The sequence below is a fragment of the Elephas maximus genome, chromosome 7, assembly GCF_024166365.1.
Source record: "Elephas maximus indicus isolate mEleMax1 chromosome 7, mEleMax1 primary haplotype, whole genome shotgun sequence".
In the NCBI taxonomy this organism is placed as follows: domain Eukaryota; kingdom Metazoa; phylum Chordata; class Mammalia; order Proboscidea; family Elephantidae; genus Elephas; species Elephas maximus.
The window spans coordinates 49282862-49299204 of NC_064825.1; the positions used below are offsets into that span (position 1 = coordinate 49282862).

The 16343-nt window shown below is 54.0% G+C and overlaps 1 protein-coding gene across 7 annotated transcripts; it reads right to left on the bottom strand.

The window, feature by feature from the left end:
* Positions 1 to 211: 211 nt before the first annotated feature.
* On the bottom strand, positions 212 to 12849 carry P2RY2 (purinergic receptor P2Y2). 7 transcript variants are annotated; one of them, XM_049889910.1, is made up of 3 exons: positions 12744 to 12848; positions 6318 to 6441; positions 212 to 2294 (listed from the first exon to the last, which is right to left on the bottom strand). In XM_049889910.1, the coding sequence occupies exons 2-3, from the start codon at positions 6404 to 6406 to the stop codon at positions 1157 to 1159; spliced, it is 1227 nt and encodes a 408-aa protein (XP_049745867.1). In that variant the 5' UTR covers positions 6407 to 6441; positions 12744 to 12848; the 3' UTR covers positions 212 to 1156. The 7 variants fall into 7 exon arrangements, with proteins under 7 accessions (XP_049745867.1, XP_049745868.1, XP_049745864.1 ...); XM_049889911.1 differs by lacking the exon at positions 12744 to 12848 and adding an exon at positions 12494 to 12729; XM_049889907.1 differs by lacking the exon at positions 12744 to 12848 and adding an exon at positions 4989 to 5246 and having other exon boundaries at positions 6249 to 6402.
* Positions 12850 to 16343: the final 3494 nt, after the last annotated feature.

Below are 16343 nucleotides of genomic sequence, written 5' to 3' on the forward strand. Positions count from 1 at the left end.
TCCACAGCCCCAACCACTCAGCATCATCCAGTGGTGTGCTAGAGTTGACCTGTATCTTTTTGTAAGAGCTGATTGTTAAATTTTCAGAAAACTTGCTAGGGGGTTGACATCACATTGGTAGCCTGAAATTGACCATGGTGGAAATATTTACACCGTGGCAATTGGCAGTGCCACAAATAAGGGGTACCCCACACCTCCACCACAGAGCCAGTTGAATGGTTTAACATTTACTAGCACATGACTGGTCAGCCCACTGAGTCCCAGACTGGGGAATCCCCAAGGCCTAGGACCCCACCTGACTCTTCTTCGTGCTGGGCACAGAAGCCAGTTGGCTTTAAAATGAAAGATAACCTGATAACCTTGAGTCCAGAGAGGGGGTCCCTCAAGTAAGTCTACTCCTGGGGAGGCAGATGGCAGAACAGGTTAAAAACAGGGCCCTGGTGGGGGTGGTAAGAGCTTCCCAGGCTACATCCCCATTCCTCGGCCACTCATCGGCCACAGCTCAGCTTAGGAAGCAACGAAACCTTTAGTATAAGTTACAGTTTCAAACTGGCTCCTAGTCCAGGGGAGCCTACAGATGGATTTATGGCACCAGTCCCCAGATGTTCATCTCTTGGGCTAGGGGAATTCCTCAGAGTTGAGTCCACTGTGATCCCAGCCTCCTCCATGACTTCTGTAAGTGACTTAGCTCTGGCCACTTACCCCGGTCCCCTAGTCACCCTGTAACTCTGCCCCACCCCAGGTAGCTATGGCTCAGATTCTGCTACGTGACCTTGGTAAGTCACCTTCCTTTCCAAACGGGTCTCAGTTTCTCCATGTGACTTGATTAGGCCGAACTCCAGCCTAGGTATCTTGGCAGGCACCAATGGCTATTTACGTGGGTCAGGCCAGGGCGAGGCATTGGCCCTGAACCCTTGCCTTTTCTGAAACCTTATTCCCCAACTCATACATACAAATGATGACTGGGGACTATGGGGACTGCTGAGCAATCTGGACCACAGTGTGTCCTGAGCCCCTGCCACAGGATGGAGTTGGGGTCATGGCTCCCTTGGTCATCTGGCATGAGTCCACATCTGGGGAGACGGTCTCATATGAACAAGTCTTGGTCCCCTCCAGTCACCCACACAGACTTGCACATGGCCAAAGGGTACAGGTTTTACAGCCGGACATCCGTAGTGTTCTCGCCACCAGCTGGCGTAGACTCTGTCTGTCTAGAGCCCTCACTGCTGGCTGACAGGTTCTCTGTCCTCTTGGTGTCATTTTTGCCAGGCCTGCGCATGCCCAGCCTGCGGCGAGCCTGGGTGGTAGGGATGGGGCCTATGGGTGGCTTGGCTTCACGGGCAAAGCGCACGAGCCTCTGCCCAGCCAGGAAGTAGAGCACGGGGTCAAGGCAACTGTTGGCACTGGCCAGTGGCCGGGTGATCTTGTAAGCCATGTTGATGGCATTGAGGGTGTGGCAGCTGAGGTCAAGAGAGCGGAAGGAGTAGTAGAGGGTGCGGGTGACGTGGAAAGGCAGGAAGCAGATGGCGAAGACAGTCAGCACCACGGCAATGGTGCGCACTGACTTTCGCTTGGCCCACGGCAGGCCTCCTGTGGCCCCAGAAGTTGGCTTTAGCAGCCTCTGTGCCATGAGCACATAACAGACCAGGATGATGGCAAAGGGCACAGTGAAGAGCAGGCCCAGCATTACGGAGCTGTAGGCCACGAAGTGGCTGAAGAGCTCCGGTGCCGAGGTGTCGTGGCAGGTAATGCGGGTGCCACGCGTGCTGGTGGTGACGAAGTAGAGTACAGGTGCCTGGCAGGCCAGCACCAGTACCCACACGGCAGCTGCCACCCGGCGGGCATAGTGGGCCTGGCCCCAGCGCAGTGAGCGCAGGGGTCGCAAGACACCCAGGCATCGGTGCACGCTGATGCAGGTGAGGAAGAGAATGCTGCAGTAAAGGTTGGTATAGAAGAGAAAGCGCACCAGCTTGCAGAGCACTGTGCTGAAGGGCCAGTGGTCGCCACGGGCGTAGTAGTAGACCAGCAGCGGCAGGGAAGCCGCGTACAGTGCATCCGACACAGCCAGGTGGAACATGTACGTGGTGGAGGCATTCCAAGTCTTGAGGCGGCACAGGAAGGCATAGAGTGCCACAGCGTTCAGACACAGCCCGAGCACGCACACTATACCATAGGACACAGGAAGCAGCACATACTTGAAGTCCTCGTTGAAGCGGCACCTGTAGCCCAGCTCATCCCCATCCCAGGTGCCATTGTTGGTGCCATTCCAGGGGTCCAGGCCTTCCGCCATCACCCTGCAGGGGAAGGGGGTGGGGGGAACAGACATCAGGGCCATGGCCAGGGCTCAGCGGGGAGGCCTGACATGCCCACCCTGAATAGAGCCATGAGGGGCCCCAAGTATCCTTGTTCAGTCTTTGTTGCCATCTGGTCTGGATCTCTCCCTGGACCCAGAAAACCCAAAGCCTTCAAATCACAGAGTTCTAGAGCCCTGGAACCTGGAGAATGCATGAGATCCATGAATATCAGAACCATACAATTCTAAAACTTTAGAAGAGGGGTAGTCAAACTATAATCCGAGGGCTAAATTCAGTTCACCAGTCTGTTTCGGTGAATAAAGCTTTACTGGAACACAGCCACACCCACTCGTTTATAAAGAGTTGAATAATTTGGACAAAGACCATATAGCAGCAAAGCCTAAAATATTTACTCTCTGACCATTTACAAAAAGAGTTTGTTGACTCTGCTCTAGAATTTCCGGATTACAGAGCTCTAGATATAGGATTCCAAGTTCTAGAATCTGAGGATCTGGTGGGCCCAGAGGGGTATAATTTCAGATTCATTGAAAGGGGCCTTTGAAGCTGACTGGCTCTGCCTCACACCCAGTGTCCACTGCCTGCTGGGATGTTCCTGAACAGTGGGCTACCCATTTCCTCCTGGAGGCCTTAATAAGTTCTTTGCTTTAGCTCGTCTATCTACTCTCCAGGGAAACTCTGGCCTTATGCCTGGTATTTGAGGTTATTTTCCCAAGGGTTCCCCTCTTCAGTCATTCATTAATTCACTCAGCAAATATTTTTTAGGACTTCTATATTCTGGAACTTTCTACATCTGTAAACAATAGTCCTGCCCCTGGCCTGTGAGGCTGCCCAATGGGCAGTGACCCTCCTGGAGATTCCAGGGAAGACTGGGGTGGAGGTAGGGGTGGGGGGCAGAAGGGAACTTCTTTTGAGGGGCAAATTCAGCTTCCGCTAGGTCTTCCCAGCTTCTCTTCACACACCATTACTATCTTGACATTTCTCTACCTTATTCTTAGTGGCATATAACGCACCCATGAGGTCTGACTGCCCAGCAGACAGTGAGCTCCCAGACAGCAGGACTTTGGCTTCTCTCCCCTCCCCATTCCACCAATGTGACCAATAGGAGCTCTCTTAGCTAGAAGGTAGGCAGCAGGCATCCCGGGCTGGAGGGAAAAGGTGTGCCTAATAGTCCCAGAAGCCAGGCTAGAAGTCACAGCAGGAGTCCCAGGCAGGCAGGTTTTAGACAAACACAAAGGATAACTTTCTAATAGGGTGAGGAGTAGGGATAGCTGATGATACTCAAACTTTACTACTAATGTGCTCTTTAGAAATGTTACTTTATTTATACCATACCACATGTTTCTGGGAGTCAGGGCATCACCCCCAGGTCTCCAATAATGAGGCTGAGACACAGATTATTTTAGTAATCTGGCCAAGGTCACACGCCAGTAAGTGGCTGGGCTGCAATTCCTACCACAGAGGAAGGTGCCATAGGAGGGAGGGTGTGAACTACCTGCTCCTGGGGGTATGCAAGCAGCTCTCAAGCAAAGGCTAGGCAAGAGGGGTCCCTCTGATTGGAGGAGGGATAGGAGAGGGAGGTGGCCAAGAGGAGGCCTGGCTTAGGGCTGGGTGACATGGAGGGGTCGGGAGGAGGAGTAGGGGTAGGGAGAGGAGAAGATGTGTCATGGGATGTGTGGATGGCGAAAGCTGGGACCATTGCTGGCTCACAGAAGCTGTGGGGGGGGGGTGAGGAGGATGGAGTGTGACACCAAGGACCAGTGGAGGGGCCACACTCTCACCTGGGGACAGAGCCCCGGCTGGAAGCCAGTTGGCCACAGAGCCTTGGATACCATCAGGTACTTCCTACCCTCCTGGAGTCTCAGACCTCTCATGGGCCATATCTCCTGGCTTTGGAGAACTACAGCCCCCTAGCTCCCCCCATGAGGTCCTTTCCCCTCTTGAGACAGTAGGGTGGCTTCAGCCATGCCGGGCACACACACCCAGGCCCACTCCACAGGGCTGCCCTGCTCCTTTCCCAGGGCTGAGATCTCTTCCCTTTGTAATCCAGATCTCATCTCTGCACTAAGAGTTTCCTACTAATCACTAATGGTGGAACCTCTGACACTGAGAAGATGGGTGGAGACTTCCTTAAGTTTTCCCGTGAGCAGAGGGAGTTGCCCTTTCCACCTGGTCCCAGCCTCCACCCTCCCGGGCCAGCTGGGGACTCGATCACCGTGGCCCCAGTCTAACCTAACCCTGCCTGCCCCCTCCCTCCACAGGCAGTCTCAGTAACCTGTGAGTACATTTTCCTAGCTCTCCACCCTCTCTTTATGGAGATGGCCAAGTGCAGACGCTCTCCTTCAGGCCTCCCCTTTTGCCTCTCCAGCTAATAGAAAAAACTAATGGGTTTCCTGGCCCCAGATGCCACTTTGGGGCCTCACTCCAGGCACCCTAGAGATCATCTCTCCCCTAATTTGTTCAACACCACTCATTAGCCCTTCTGTGCCCAGTTCTGGCTGGCCCTGTCCCTAAGGAGCTCCTAGTCTGGAGGGGAAATATGAGCCATTTAAATGCCCTTCCAGGCCTCCCAACTCTGTTTGTGCTGTTCTTTCTGCCTAGAAAGCCTTTCTAGAACCTACAGAGCCTCCAATGCATTCTATCATTCCTCAAGGCCCTTCTCAAATGTCACCTCACCTCTGAAGCTCTCCCCTTCCACCACCACCCGGGGTGTTCCTCATGCCATGATGGTAAATTGTCCGTTCACGCTCTACCCCAATACACTCCAGGTGCTCTTGGAGGGCTGGGTCCATCTGATTTTCCTCTCTGTCCCTATCATCCAGCAGGGACACGTGTTACATGAATGAAGAGTGATGCACAAGAGGTGATGAGGGCCCAGAGGAGGCTTAGCGTTATGAAGATGCTTCTCCTTTTCCTTGCTTTTTTGAGGGCCTCCTGGAGAATAGTGATGGTTAAAGATTTCTTAGTTGCTGACTCTGGGTGGCCAGGGGTCACCCAGACTTCGTGGGATCCCAGCCTGCCTGGGGTCTGCTCCCACTCCAGAAAAGACCTGGGCTATGTTTCCTTCTCTGGACAGGCCAGGAAGCCACTAGGGGGAGGGGAACTGGACACAGGTGTCCTGGAGATGGCTCAGCTATCCAAACCAAGGCCAGGCACATTCTTTTATCTCATCCATCTCTGGCCCAGGTCATGGGTCAGTCTGGGTCAGGACCCCCCAATCCTGGAGCCCCCCCCCCGCTTCGTATGGGCTAAACTTGGCTGAGCAACCTCCATGCAGCCTCTTCATTTCATCCCCCTGTGAGTTGGTATTGACTTGACGGCTACGGTTTTTTTTTTTTTTTTGGTCCTCCACCCTCTGTTGTTGTTGTTGTTGGGTGCAGTCGATTCTGCCACAGAGGTTAAGCTACTTGCTCAAGGTCACACGCCAGGAATTGGAAAAATATGCTTAACACCCAGGGCTCCAAAGCCTGAGTTCATCCCAGCCTTGGATGAGGGAGCAGGGCAGAGCAGAGGCTAGAGCCGGACACCTGCCTTAGGACTCTTTTGCTCTAACCCCAGTTCAGCTTATACACATGCACACATGCCCACCAACCCCCAACACATACACAACCTGGCCCTACTACCTACCAGCTGTGTGACCTTGGGTGAGTTACTTAACTACTCTGAGCCTTTGTTTTCTCATCGAGGTAACTAATGGGACTACTATAAGGATGGAAACCCTGGTGGCATAGCGGCAAGGTGCTATGGCTGCTAACCAAAGGGTCGGCAGTTTGAATCTCCCAGGTGCTCTATGGGCAGCTCTACCCTGTCCTATAGGGTTGCTATGAGCCAGAATCAACTTGATGGCAATGGGTTTGATTTTTGGTTTTACTATAAGGATTAAGTGCCTGCCGCTCAGTCCCCCAGCCGAAGGGCCCCGCCTTCTCACACACCTACCTGACCACCTGCTCTGGCTGTCAGGATGCTCACTGCCTGCTTAGGCTCCTCACTCATGAATGCACACACCTGGACCAGGCTGCAGGGAACTCTGCAGGAAACAGGAAAAACAGGCCGCCCAGCCCGGGGCTGTGCCCTTGCGTCAGTTCTTCCATCATTTCTCATGGCAGGCAGCTGCTGCTGCCGCTGGCTCCTGCAGACACAGGGAGGTGTTGGCAGCATGGGCTCTGAGTCTCAAGATGCCAGCCAGGTCAAGCCTTCTCGGGGCCACCCCCTCTAACTCTGGCCTGCTTAAGGCAGAAAGACGACCTGGTGTGCTTGCGCTGGCAGGAATGCCCTCTGCAACCTGCTTCCCTCTACCACTGTCCACCCCCCTTGAATGCAAAAGGGATGGGGTACTTGCAGCCTCCTTCCACAATCACCCCCTTTTGCAGGAGGACGGCTCTGCTGGGGGAAGGTCTTCCCTCATATCCTGCAGAGCTGAGAAGAGTCGCCAGCACCCCCTCCCTCAGTCCTGGCTCTGTGATTCTGCACAGCAAAGAAACAATCAATACCCACTTTGTCCAGTAGTCACTCTGCAGTAATTCCGCCAATATACTTTCACTCCAGCTAGGTCTCTATCTGGAACACTCCCCTTCTCCACTCCTTCCTCTAACCATTTCTCCCTGGGCGTTATAAACACACAAGCCACATACCTACACACACAGGCACAGACACACAGATACACAGTCACAGTCAGATTCACACTCAGCCTTCTCCAGGGCCACAAAGCTAGCAAATGGCAGAAGCAACCCTGACCTGTCTGATTTCAGAAGCCGTGGCCCTGACCCAAGGCCTCATGGTAAGACTGGAACCCGGGTCTTCTGAATTCCGGCCCTGGTTCTGATCTCTTCAACCTGCAAGCCCCTCACATACGTCAGGTACAGCAGGGCTTCAGTGAAGGGATGATTACCTGGTGGAGGCACCCCTGTCTGGATGGGCAGGTCCCAGCATGCACCAGAACCTCAAACGCATCACTGGAGAAAGAGAGCTTACTGCACCTTGCCCCAGTAGTCTCGCGTTGACATAGGCCAGTGGGCTGGTAACTATCTGCCAGTCTGCTCTAGTGACAAGGTGAAAGAGCATCACCTTCTTCCACCCCATTCTGCCAAGGGATCACTCCCTGTCTTCTCCTCCCTAGGAGATGCTTTGACTCTACATGCTACGGTGGAACACATCACTTTCACCATCCTTCCAGATTTCAAACCTCAGAGACATGGAGCCCGTCACTCACTAAGTCCATGGGTTCAACCAGTCAAGTGCCTCAGACATGCACCATGTGGTCCCCACCCCGCAGCCCCCACCTTAGGCCAGCCCTGTGTTTTTCCTTCAGGTCCCTGCACCAGCCTCCTCACTGTTCTTGCCTCCACCCCTGCCCCTGCCTGCCCGTCTTTCATACTGCAGTCACGTGATCTTCCTAAAACACAAATATGACCACATTACTGTCCAGCTAAAAATCCTTCCATGGCTCCCTATTGTCCTCAGGCTAAAGTCTAAGCTCCTTAGCCTGGCATTCAAGGCCCTGGCTGATCTGGTCCTGTTGCCCCTTCAGCTGACTCTCCCTCTCTGTTCCACCCTCACCTTCCTGTCTCAAGCACATCAAATGCCACACCATGGTCATATCTTCGCTCACAAAGTCCCCTCTTCCAAGGACACCCTCCCCTACCTTCTAACACCTATATCATAACAAGAGCTTCCACTACTTGAGTGTTTTCTCTGTGCCAAGTTCTGTGTTAGGTGGCTTCATTAATTCTGAGAGGCTCAGAGAGGCTCAATAACTTCTCCAGGGTCACAAAGCTAGCAAATGGCAGTAGCAGCCCTGATTTGCCTGACTTCAGAAGCTGTGGCCCTGACTGCTACCTTCCACCCTCCAAGGCCCAGGTCCTCTCCTCCAGGAAGCTCTCTGGCCAGCCCTCTTTGCTAGAGGGAGCACCCAACTGGCAAGATCCAAGATCTCTCTGGCACATCTCCAGTGTGAAGCAGCACGATGGTTATTGTACCCATCTCACAGATAAAGAAACAAAGGCTCAGAAAGGGAGATAGTGACTCATCCAAGGTCACCCAGTAAGTCAAGGGCAGAACCAAGTCTAGTATGCAGACTACTTGGCCCCCCCGCCCCCCCGCCAACGCCCTGCCCCACTCCAGTCCTATCTCAGACTGGGTCTTTCTTCCTTTGGCCCCAGGATAGAGCCCAAACCTAGGAGGAGGGGCAGAGGCCATTCCCAGGCCAGAATTTCCAGGGCTGTTGGACTACATTCCAGCTACTCTGCTAGGGTGGCTCTGGAATGTGCCTGCCCACCAACCCACCTGGCTGGCCCTGTCCAGCTTGGAAGGAGAGAGTGTTCTGTTGTCACACTCTGGAAAACCCCACTGCCTGCCTCTGCCAGGGGTGGGATGCTGCGAGGGGAGACACAGGACTTAGGCCCAGAACACCATGGAATAGGCATGGGAGGGCACTAGGAAGGTGGGAAATTGTTGGGGCTTTTTGGAAAAGCCTAGGTAGCTGAGGGTGGGGGCAAGACGCTGGTTCAAATCCCAGTTCTGCCATTCCCAGCTGTGGGACCTGGATAAATCTCTTAACTCTAAAACCTAAGCCTCAGTTTCCTCTCAATATAACAACAGTACTGCCTTATAAGGAGCCCTGGTGGCGCAATGATTAAGCACTAGGCTGCTAACCGAAAGGTTGGAGGTTCAAACCCACCCAGTGGCTCTGCAGGAGAAAGACCTGGTAATCTGCTCCTGTAAAGATTACAGCCAAGAAAACCCTAAGGGGCAGTTCTCCTCTGTAACATGCGGGGCATCTATGATCAGAACTGACTCGACGACACTGAACAACAACGGCCTTATAAGATTGTTGAGATAGTTAAATGAGATGCTTTAAACTCACTTTATGAGATAATTAAAAGGGACGATTTCAGCTCGTGGAAAAGGCAGGTAGGATGGGGTATCCCAGGAAGCCACGAGGGGCAGGAAATCCCACAGGAATTGTGGGCAGTGGCTGTAGGTAGTGAGATCACAGCCAGACTGACCACAGATCCAGTTTCCCACATCAAAGGCCATTCTCAGAGGGGAGGGCAGTTCAAGGACCACCAGCAGGGACCAGAGCCCCATCACACTTCCTTATTCACTCACTCTTTACAGAGGTCACCACATCTCTATGCCTGTGCCTGTGCAGAGCACCTGGGGACTCTGAAGTGGAAGAGACCCTTTCCTGCCCTCAGGGAGCTCATCATGAAGGTGTGTGGGGGGGGTGGGATTAGAATCCAAAACAGACAATGACAACTCAGGGTGGTGGAGGCTGAGGGAGGCAGGGGCACCCAGAGCTGAGGGAGCCATAATGCCACTCATGGGAATGGTGGGGTGGTCAGGGGAGGCTTTCTGGAGGAGAGGACACCTGAGCTGTATTTTGGAAGATGAGTAGGAGTCAGGTGGGGGGAGAGAGGGGAGAAGCAGAGTAAGCAAACCTGGGGAAAGAGATCACAGTTGGGGGAACTATCAGTCATCCCTGTGGCTCAAGGGGAATAGAGGGGATGAGGCTGGGTTGGAGGACAGGCTTAGGATTCTGGAAGTTATCCCCTGCCTCCTTTATGTCCTTCAAGGGACTGAAGGCCAGTAGGCCCCCCATCCTTGCCTGGTGTGCTTTCTGGGTCACAAGCACTGGGCTGGGCTGGGCTGGGCTCAAAGAAAGAGTTGTTGACGGGGGGGGGGGTGGTGGTAACCTCAGATGCTATCAGTAGGTGCCGTAGTGGTGCGAGGCCTTTGGAGCCTTCTGGAGGCCCTACCTAGCACTCTGTAGCCCCCTCTCAAAAGCTCTCTCCCTTTTGGCTCTGGCTGTGAGGGTCACCCACGGGCGTTGAGCTCAGAGCATCTGAGTGGATGAGTCTCAGATCAGCCAGGCTGGTCCTCCCACCTTACAGATGAAGAAACCAAGACCTGTAAAGAGGAAGGGCCTTACTCGAGGTCTGGTGCTGTAATTATTTTCCGTGTGGGGCAGTGCCCAGGGCAGGACTCCAAACCACCTCTCCCACCCTGACCTGGCACAGTCCAGCCCAGCACAGCACGAGGCTATGGAGATGACTGCTGAACCAAATTGGTTCAGAATCACAATTCCTTGGATATCACCCCAACCTATCACATCCAAATCCCTCTAGCCGTATTCAGAGGCGCCCTGGATTCAGCCTCCAACTTGGAAGCAACCAGGCTGTGCCATCTTGGTCAAGTCACTCCCCTCTCTTGGCCTCAGGCTCCTCACTGATGAAGTGGGGAAAATCTTTGCTGGTTGGGACAGGTCATGAGAAACAAGTGAGATGAGGGGGCAGATGGGTGTTCTATGGTGCTAACAAATCATGCCCTGCCCTGAGGTGGGGGCTGTGTCTGCCTGTCATGGCAGGGAGACCCTGGAATACATGAGCTACCACAGCAGGGGTTCCTTCCAGATGTCCCCAGCACAGGGGCACAGCTCATTAGCAGAGCAGCCAGGAAAGGATCCTGAAAGAGGAGCTGTGCTCAGGCTTGAAGAGAAGCAAGAAGGACCCAGCTTGGGATGAAAGTGACACTGGGGAAACCCAAGAGAGAAAATGGGATGGAAGCGTATAAGGTGTTAAAAGTGAGTCTGTGATTCTGATACCGTTTCACTCTGAGTAATTTCCAGGATACTAAGTCCAATTCTAAGAGTATGTAGTTCTGCAAGTGAATGCTAAACATTTCTTCAATTCTGTTACTTGCTGCTTCGATAGCCTTTGGTTTTCAGAGTCCCAGAACCACAGGAGTCTGGACTCTCAGAGTGATACAATCCTAAATCACATTCCAGGAAGCCACACGGTCTCAGCAAACACTTGCCAATCCTCCTGAGTGCCTGGTCTGAGAGGTACCCTGCAAACCCAGGCTGGGATCAGGCTTTTTTGGGCCCTTTAGGAGCTTCCAGGCTGGATGGAGAGAAAGGCACCCACATAGACCGAGTCCACCTGGGAGATCAAGTCACGACCAAGGGAATTCCAATAACCGTGAAGCCCAGAGCAAACCCTACCAGGCCTGGAGAAAATGGTCAGGGAGGGCTTCCTAGAGGATGGGTCTTTTGAGCTGGGACTTGACAGTGGATTAGGACTTTGTCAGGTGAGCAAAAGGGTAGAGAGAGGCGCACTGAAGGCGGAAAGAGGGGCGTGTGCAAAAAGCCAGTGGTGTGAGAGTGTGGTCTGTTGGGCAGAAGGCCAGGGGTCATGTGGGGCTGGCATGGAGGGTTAGGTGGCATAGAATGTGTGGGGCCTGAGGGACTCACATGAAAGGTCTTGAATGCCAGGCTGAGGCACTTGGCCTCTATCCTGGGGACAATGGGGAGCCATGGCAGGGTGTAAACAGGGAAGGACATAGTCAAAGTTGACCTTTACAATGATGGTGCCACATGGCAGGTGGATAGGACTGGATAGGCAGGGGGGAGTCTAGAGGTGGGTGACCAGGGAGGAGATTGTCCTTTCAGTGATTCTGAGGGGATCTGATCCCTTGGCCCTGATTTCCTATGACATGGGAGTGTTTCTTTCCTGCCCACGGCCCACATGCAAGACCCCTCCTCCCACAAGCTGGAAGCCAGATAAATACCTGGATCCTCCCCCCACCTCAAGACAAGGGGGCAGGGGAGGGAGGTCTGAGGGAGGCCCTCTTCCCCTACTCCAGTGCCCAGACCTCCCTTTCTGGGGGCCTGCAATAGCGGTGAAAAGGTACCAGGACAAATCTTTCTGAAAAGCTTCTCTGACCATGAACTTCCCCTACTCATAAACCCTACATGGCTCACTATTGCCTTCCTCCTGACTGACTTGCCACAGCACCACTTGCCAGATCAAAAGTCCCCCGACAGAGGCTTAACTGTCCTTTCACCGCCAAGCCCCTTCCACCCCTGTTGCCCCCCATCCCCCCTCCCCCAGTGGTACAGGCGCCCAGGCTTGGCGTGCCACCCACCGAGAGATCCCCTGGAGGAGGGAGGCGCAGCGAGTCTCCGGCAAAGTGTACGTGTGGGGAGGAGGGGGGCTGTTCCCGGGTATCTGATCGCGGCTGCACGCCTCGGAGGCTCCCACACGAGAGCACAAACACAGGCAAACTCTACAAGTTCAGCTACCCGACCCCGCAGGGACGCATGTACTCACTCACTCACTAACACAGACTTTCTCAGAGACGCGGACACACACAGCCTATTCCGGGTATCGGTCCAGTCTCACCGAGATCGACGCTCCACTGCGGACAAAGTACCAGCGCGCATCCCCGGCTGCACGCTCACACGGTCCAACTACTCGAGTACATGCTGGGTCGGAAACTTGCTGGGCTCAGACAACTACAGTATACCTGTCCCGACTCTCTACTTGCCCAGGCGGAGCCGGGACCCGCGCAAGTCTGACCCACCGCGTCCCGGAGGCCCCGCCCGCGGACCTCTCCCAGTCCCCTGTTCCCTTCTTGCCTCCAGCCCCTCACCTCCGCGCTGCTCCTGTCCGCCAGCTGAGCCGCGGCCGCCGCCGCGGGGACCCACGTGCTTGGGAGGCTTCACGGTCTCCTCCCCGCGCGCCGGCCCCTCCTCGCTCTCCACCCAGGCCACTAGGCCAGGCCCGGGGCGGGGCGGACTCTGGACAAACCCTGGCACACTATCCCCCTCGCTCTCCCCGCCCCAACAGACACCCTGCCACCTGTTCCGGGGCGCTGCTCGGCGATATGGCTGCTGGGTCAGCGCTCCCAAGCTGGGCGCTGCGCCGGGAGGGGCCGGTGGCGACAGTCCTACCGCCTGGCTGGACTGAAGCCTCCTGCCTCCCTCACACGAGATGAGGAGCGCTAAACACGCTAAAGTTTCACAAGGTTGCCCAGTGTCTGCGTGTCTCCTTTCGTTGCCCACCACAGGACTTTTGCGCCCACCCACGGCCGGCCCCGCCCCCCGTCCCCAGCCCCCTGCCAGGCCAGCCCCCTCTGATCAGGTTTTGGAGTGACTTGCCCAGGAGGACCTGTTCAGAGCACTTGCTGACAACCTTGACAACCGCTCTTGAAACCCTGGGGGTGTGCTCCCCATTGCTTTAGTGGATATCTAGGCACTCAGGGTCCTGCCTCCTCTCCAGCTCTGGGGGGAAGGTCCCAGCCTGGGGCCAGACAGCCTCCCTTTTGATCCCCCTCCTTAATCTCCACCTGAAAGAGTCACCAGCAGTTCCCTGAACAACCTGCCCTTTTCTTCCCTCAGCCTGAGCAACTTCCTTTGAGAAGCTTTCTCAGACTACTCTAACCACAAGCATCACTCTGTTCTCTGCTCTCAACCTCACTCTGAGATTCTTTGATCATGTGTATGTCCCTTTCCTGGAAGGTGAGCTCCAGGAGGGCACAGACCAGGTCTGCCTTGTTCCTTTTGAGTTCCCAGAGCCTAGTGCAGTGCCTGGACTCAGGAGGTGCTCAATATTTGCTGTATGTGTGGATGGGTAAATGAATGAATGGCTCTATCTTTCCCATTTCTAGTCTAGGATTCAAACTCGTAGGTTTTGGCTCAGCTTCAGCACTGACTCTGGGAGACCTTGACCCAGTTAGAGTTCCTCTTTGTGAGGTAAAGCCAATCACGCTCACCCTCCCACCCTCTAGTCTCCATCCATCTGGTGCTTTGGACTGTCCATTGGCTGGACAAGTGCAGAAGAGGCCTCTCTTCCTGCAATCAAGGAGCTTGCCCAGGACTCTGGGGCCTTGGGTACTGCTGGGCTCCACCTGAGTTGCCTAGGGCCTGGCTGCTTGTCCCAGGAGGGGCCCAGGAAGGGTGCCTGCTGCAGCCCTGCCAGGAACAGGATCAGAGTGGATACATAGCCCTGTGTGGCTAAGCTGCTTCAGCAGTCCCCCTGGGACCTCTGCCCAAAAGGCACAAAGGTCTCTTGTCTAGCCTCTACCACTCATTGTCCAAGCTGGTTCATAAATGTTTCAGGGGCTAGGAAATCCCTATGGCTTCAACTTCTAGGGCCCAGGCCTTGGGGTCCAGATGTGGAAAAGTCCCTTTGGGCACTTGAGGCTCCAGCCAGCCCCCTCTCCTTTCCAAGCCTGCAAACCTCTTACTGTCACTGCTGTTTAGCCCAGGGGTGAAAATTCCTTTGATACCAAGATGCCTGAAGGGCCGTCATCCCGGGGCCCTTCCCCTGTTCTGGTCCAACTCCCTTATTTTATAGCCAAAGAAACTGCATCCCTGAGGTGGGTGCTTTGAGCTCCCCTAACAGGTGGTTTAGTAAGGCCTGAGAAGCATAGGAAAAGGCCTTGTCCTTGAACCTCACAGCCTTGGGCTCAGATTCTGCTCTTGCTTCACCCCTCTGTAACTCCTTTCTGAGACTCAGTTTCCTATTTTGGAAAATTGGGTAATAATAACCCCTTGCTTACTGGCTTCTCTGAGCCTCTTTTTTAGGGTTTGGCCCATCATTCTGAGCTGCTCAGGTTTAAGGGGTTAGTACCCCCTCTAATGAAGGGCTAGAAGTTTCTGTCTCTTGACATCTTCCCCTGACAGTCTTGTCACTGGGTTTTAGTTGCCATGAAGTCCAGCAAGCTTCACAGCCCCCAGCTGAGTCTCCATTGCCTGGGAGATCCCACCCCACTTCAACCTGAACACTTTTGCTTTTATTCTGTTTATTTATATTCTCTGGTAAGAGTTTGTTGGGAAAATATAGTGACTTCCATGGCTAAAACAATTTAGAACCATTCATCCAGCCAGGAAATTGAGGTCCAGTAAGTCACACAACAAGCCCCATACAACAAGGCCCCATATGAAAGGGAGGAATAGCATCAAGGAAGTCTCTGTGGAATCCAGCCATCAAGGAATGCTAATGGTGAAGGCCTAGGCAGTGTAATGGTCCCCAGGAGGTAGGTAATGGAGCCATGGGAGGGGAAGGGGATGGAGTTCCATTAGCAGCAGTTGGAATGGGGAGGGGCAAAGCCCCAGCAGCAGTACTTCCCCATGCATCAAAAGGCTCCCTGTCTCTCCAACCCTGAAGAGGCATTTGGCTTGCTCAGGCCTCCTTGTCTTCCCTTTCATCTTCTCTTATCTCCCCTGAGAAAATCTTCTGCTTTGAGAATTCATGCTGGGGATGGAGCCCCTGCCCCTGCTCAGATCTCCTCACTTAGCTGGAATTCAACACCTCCAACCCCTCCCTCCAAGGTGCCATCACCTCCTTCAGACCCTCTGGTGGCCCACCATCCTCAAGATAAAGCCTGACTTTACAACCTGCCACTCTAGTCTATCCCTCCTCTCTTGGCTCACCTTGTGTCTTCTACCTAGTCATGCTGAAGTGCTGAGCACTTGCTGTTTCTCTGCCTTAATGCTTCTCTGCCTTTGACCTTCTTCTGGCTTCCCACCACTGATCCTCTAAGATCCAGCCTATGTATCCCATTGGTACCTTCCTTTTGTCACATCTCTTACTATACTCTTATCACTGTTGATGTCTACCTCCCCCTCTAATTGGGGATCTTTTTGAGGACCAGGGCCCATCTTGTTCACAATTATGTGCCCAGCACCAAGCACTGCCTCTGTCACCTGGTCAGCCTCTGTGAGTATTTATTTTGTGAGCGAATGAGTAAATAGAACTTTATTTCGTGATCACCTTCTTTGTGCTAGTCATTATGCTAAGGTAACTCATTTAATCTTCACCAGAACACTGTGATGCTATTCTTATTTTACACACAGGGAGACTGAGGTTCAGAAAGGGGAAGTGAATGTCCAAAGTCACGCAGTGAGTCTGCAGTGAGTCCCCTTTCCCCAGAACTGTGATCCGCTGGGAAGGAAGGGCCTGCTGATTTCCCGGAGCCGTGGCTGGGCCGTAGTGTTGGGACCCACACTGGAGCCTCCAGTTACACAGGGTTGGGCTGACTCCAGCTGTCTTGTCTTGTAGTGTTGGGACCCACACTGGAGCCTCCAGTTACACAGGGTTGGGCTGACTCCAGCTGTCTTGTCTTGCTTGCTCCCTGGGGTGCTGTGTTGGCCTGCACTGTCCTCCCTCCTTTGCTGGCCAGGAGCTGTGCCTCTCAGGTTTCCCAGGCAGGGGCCAGGGCTCTGATGCCAAGTGCAGCCTAGAAGCT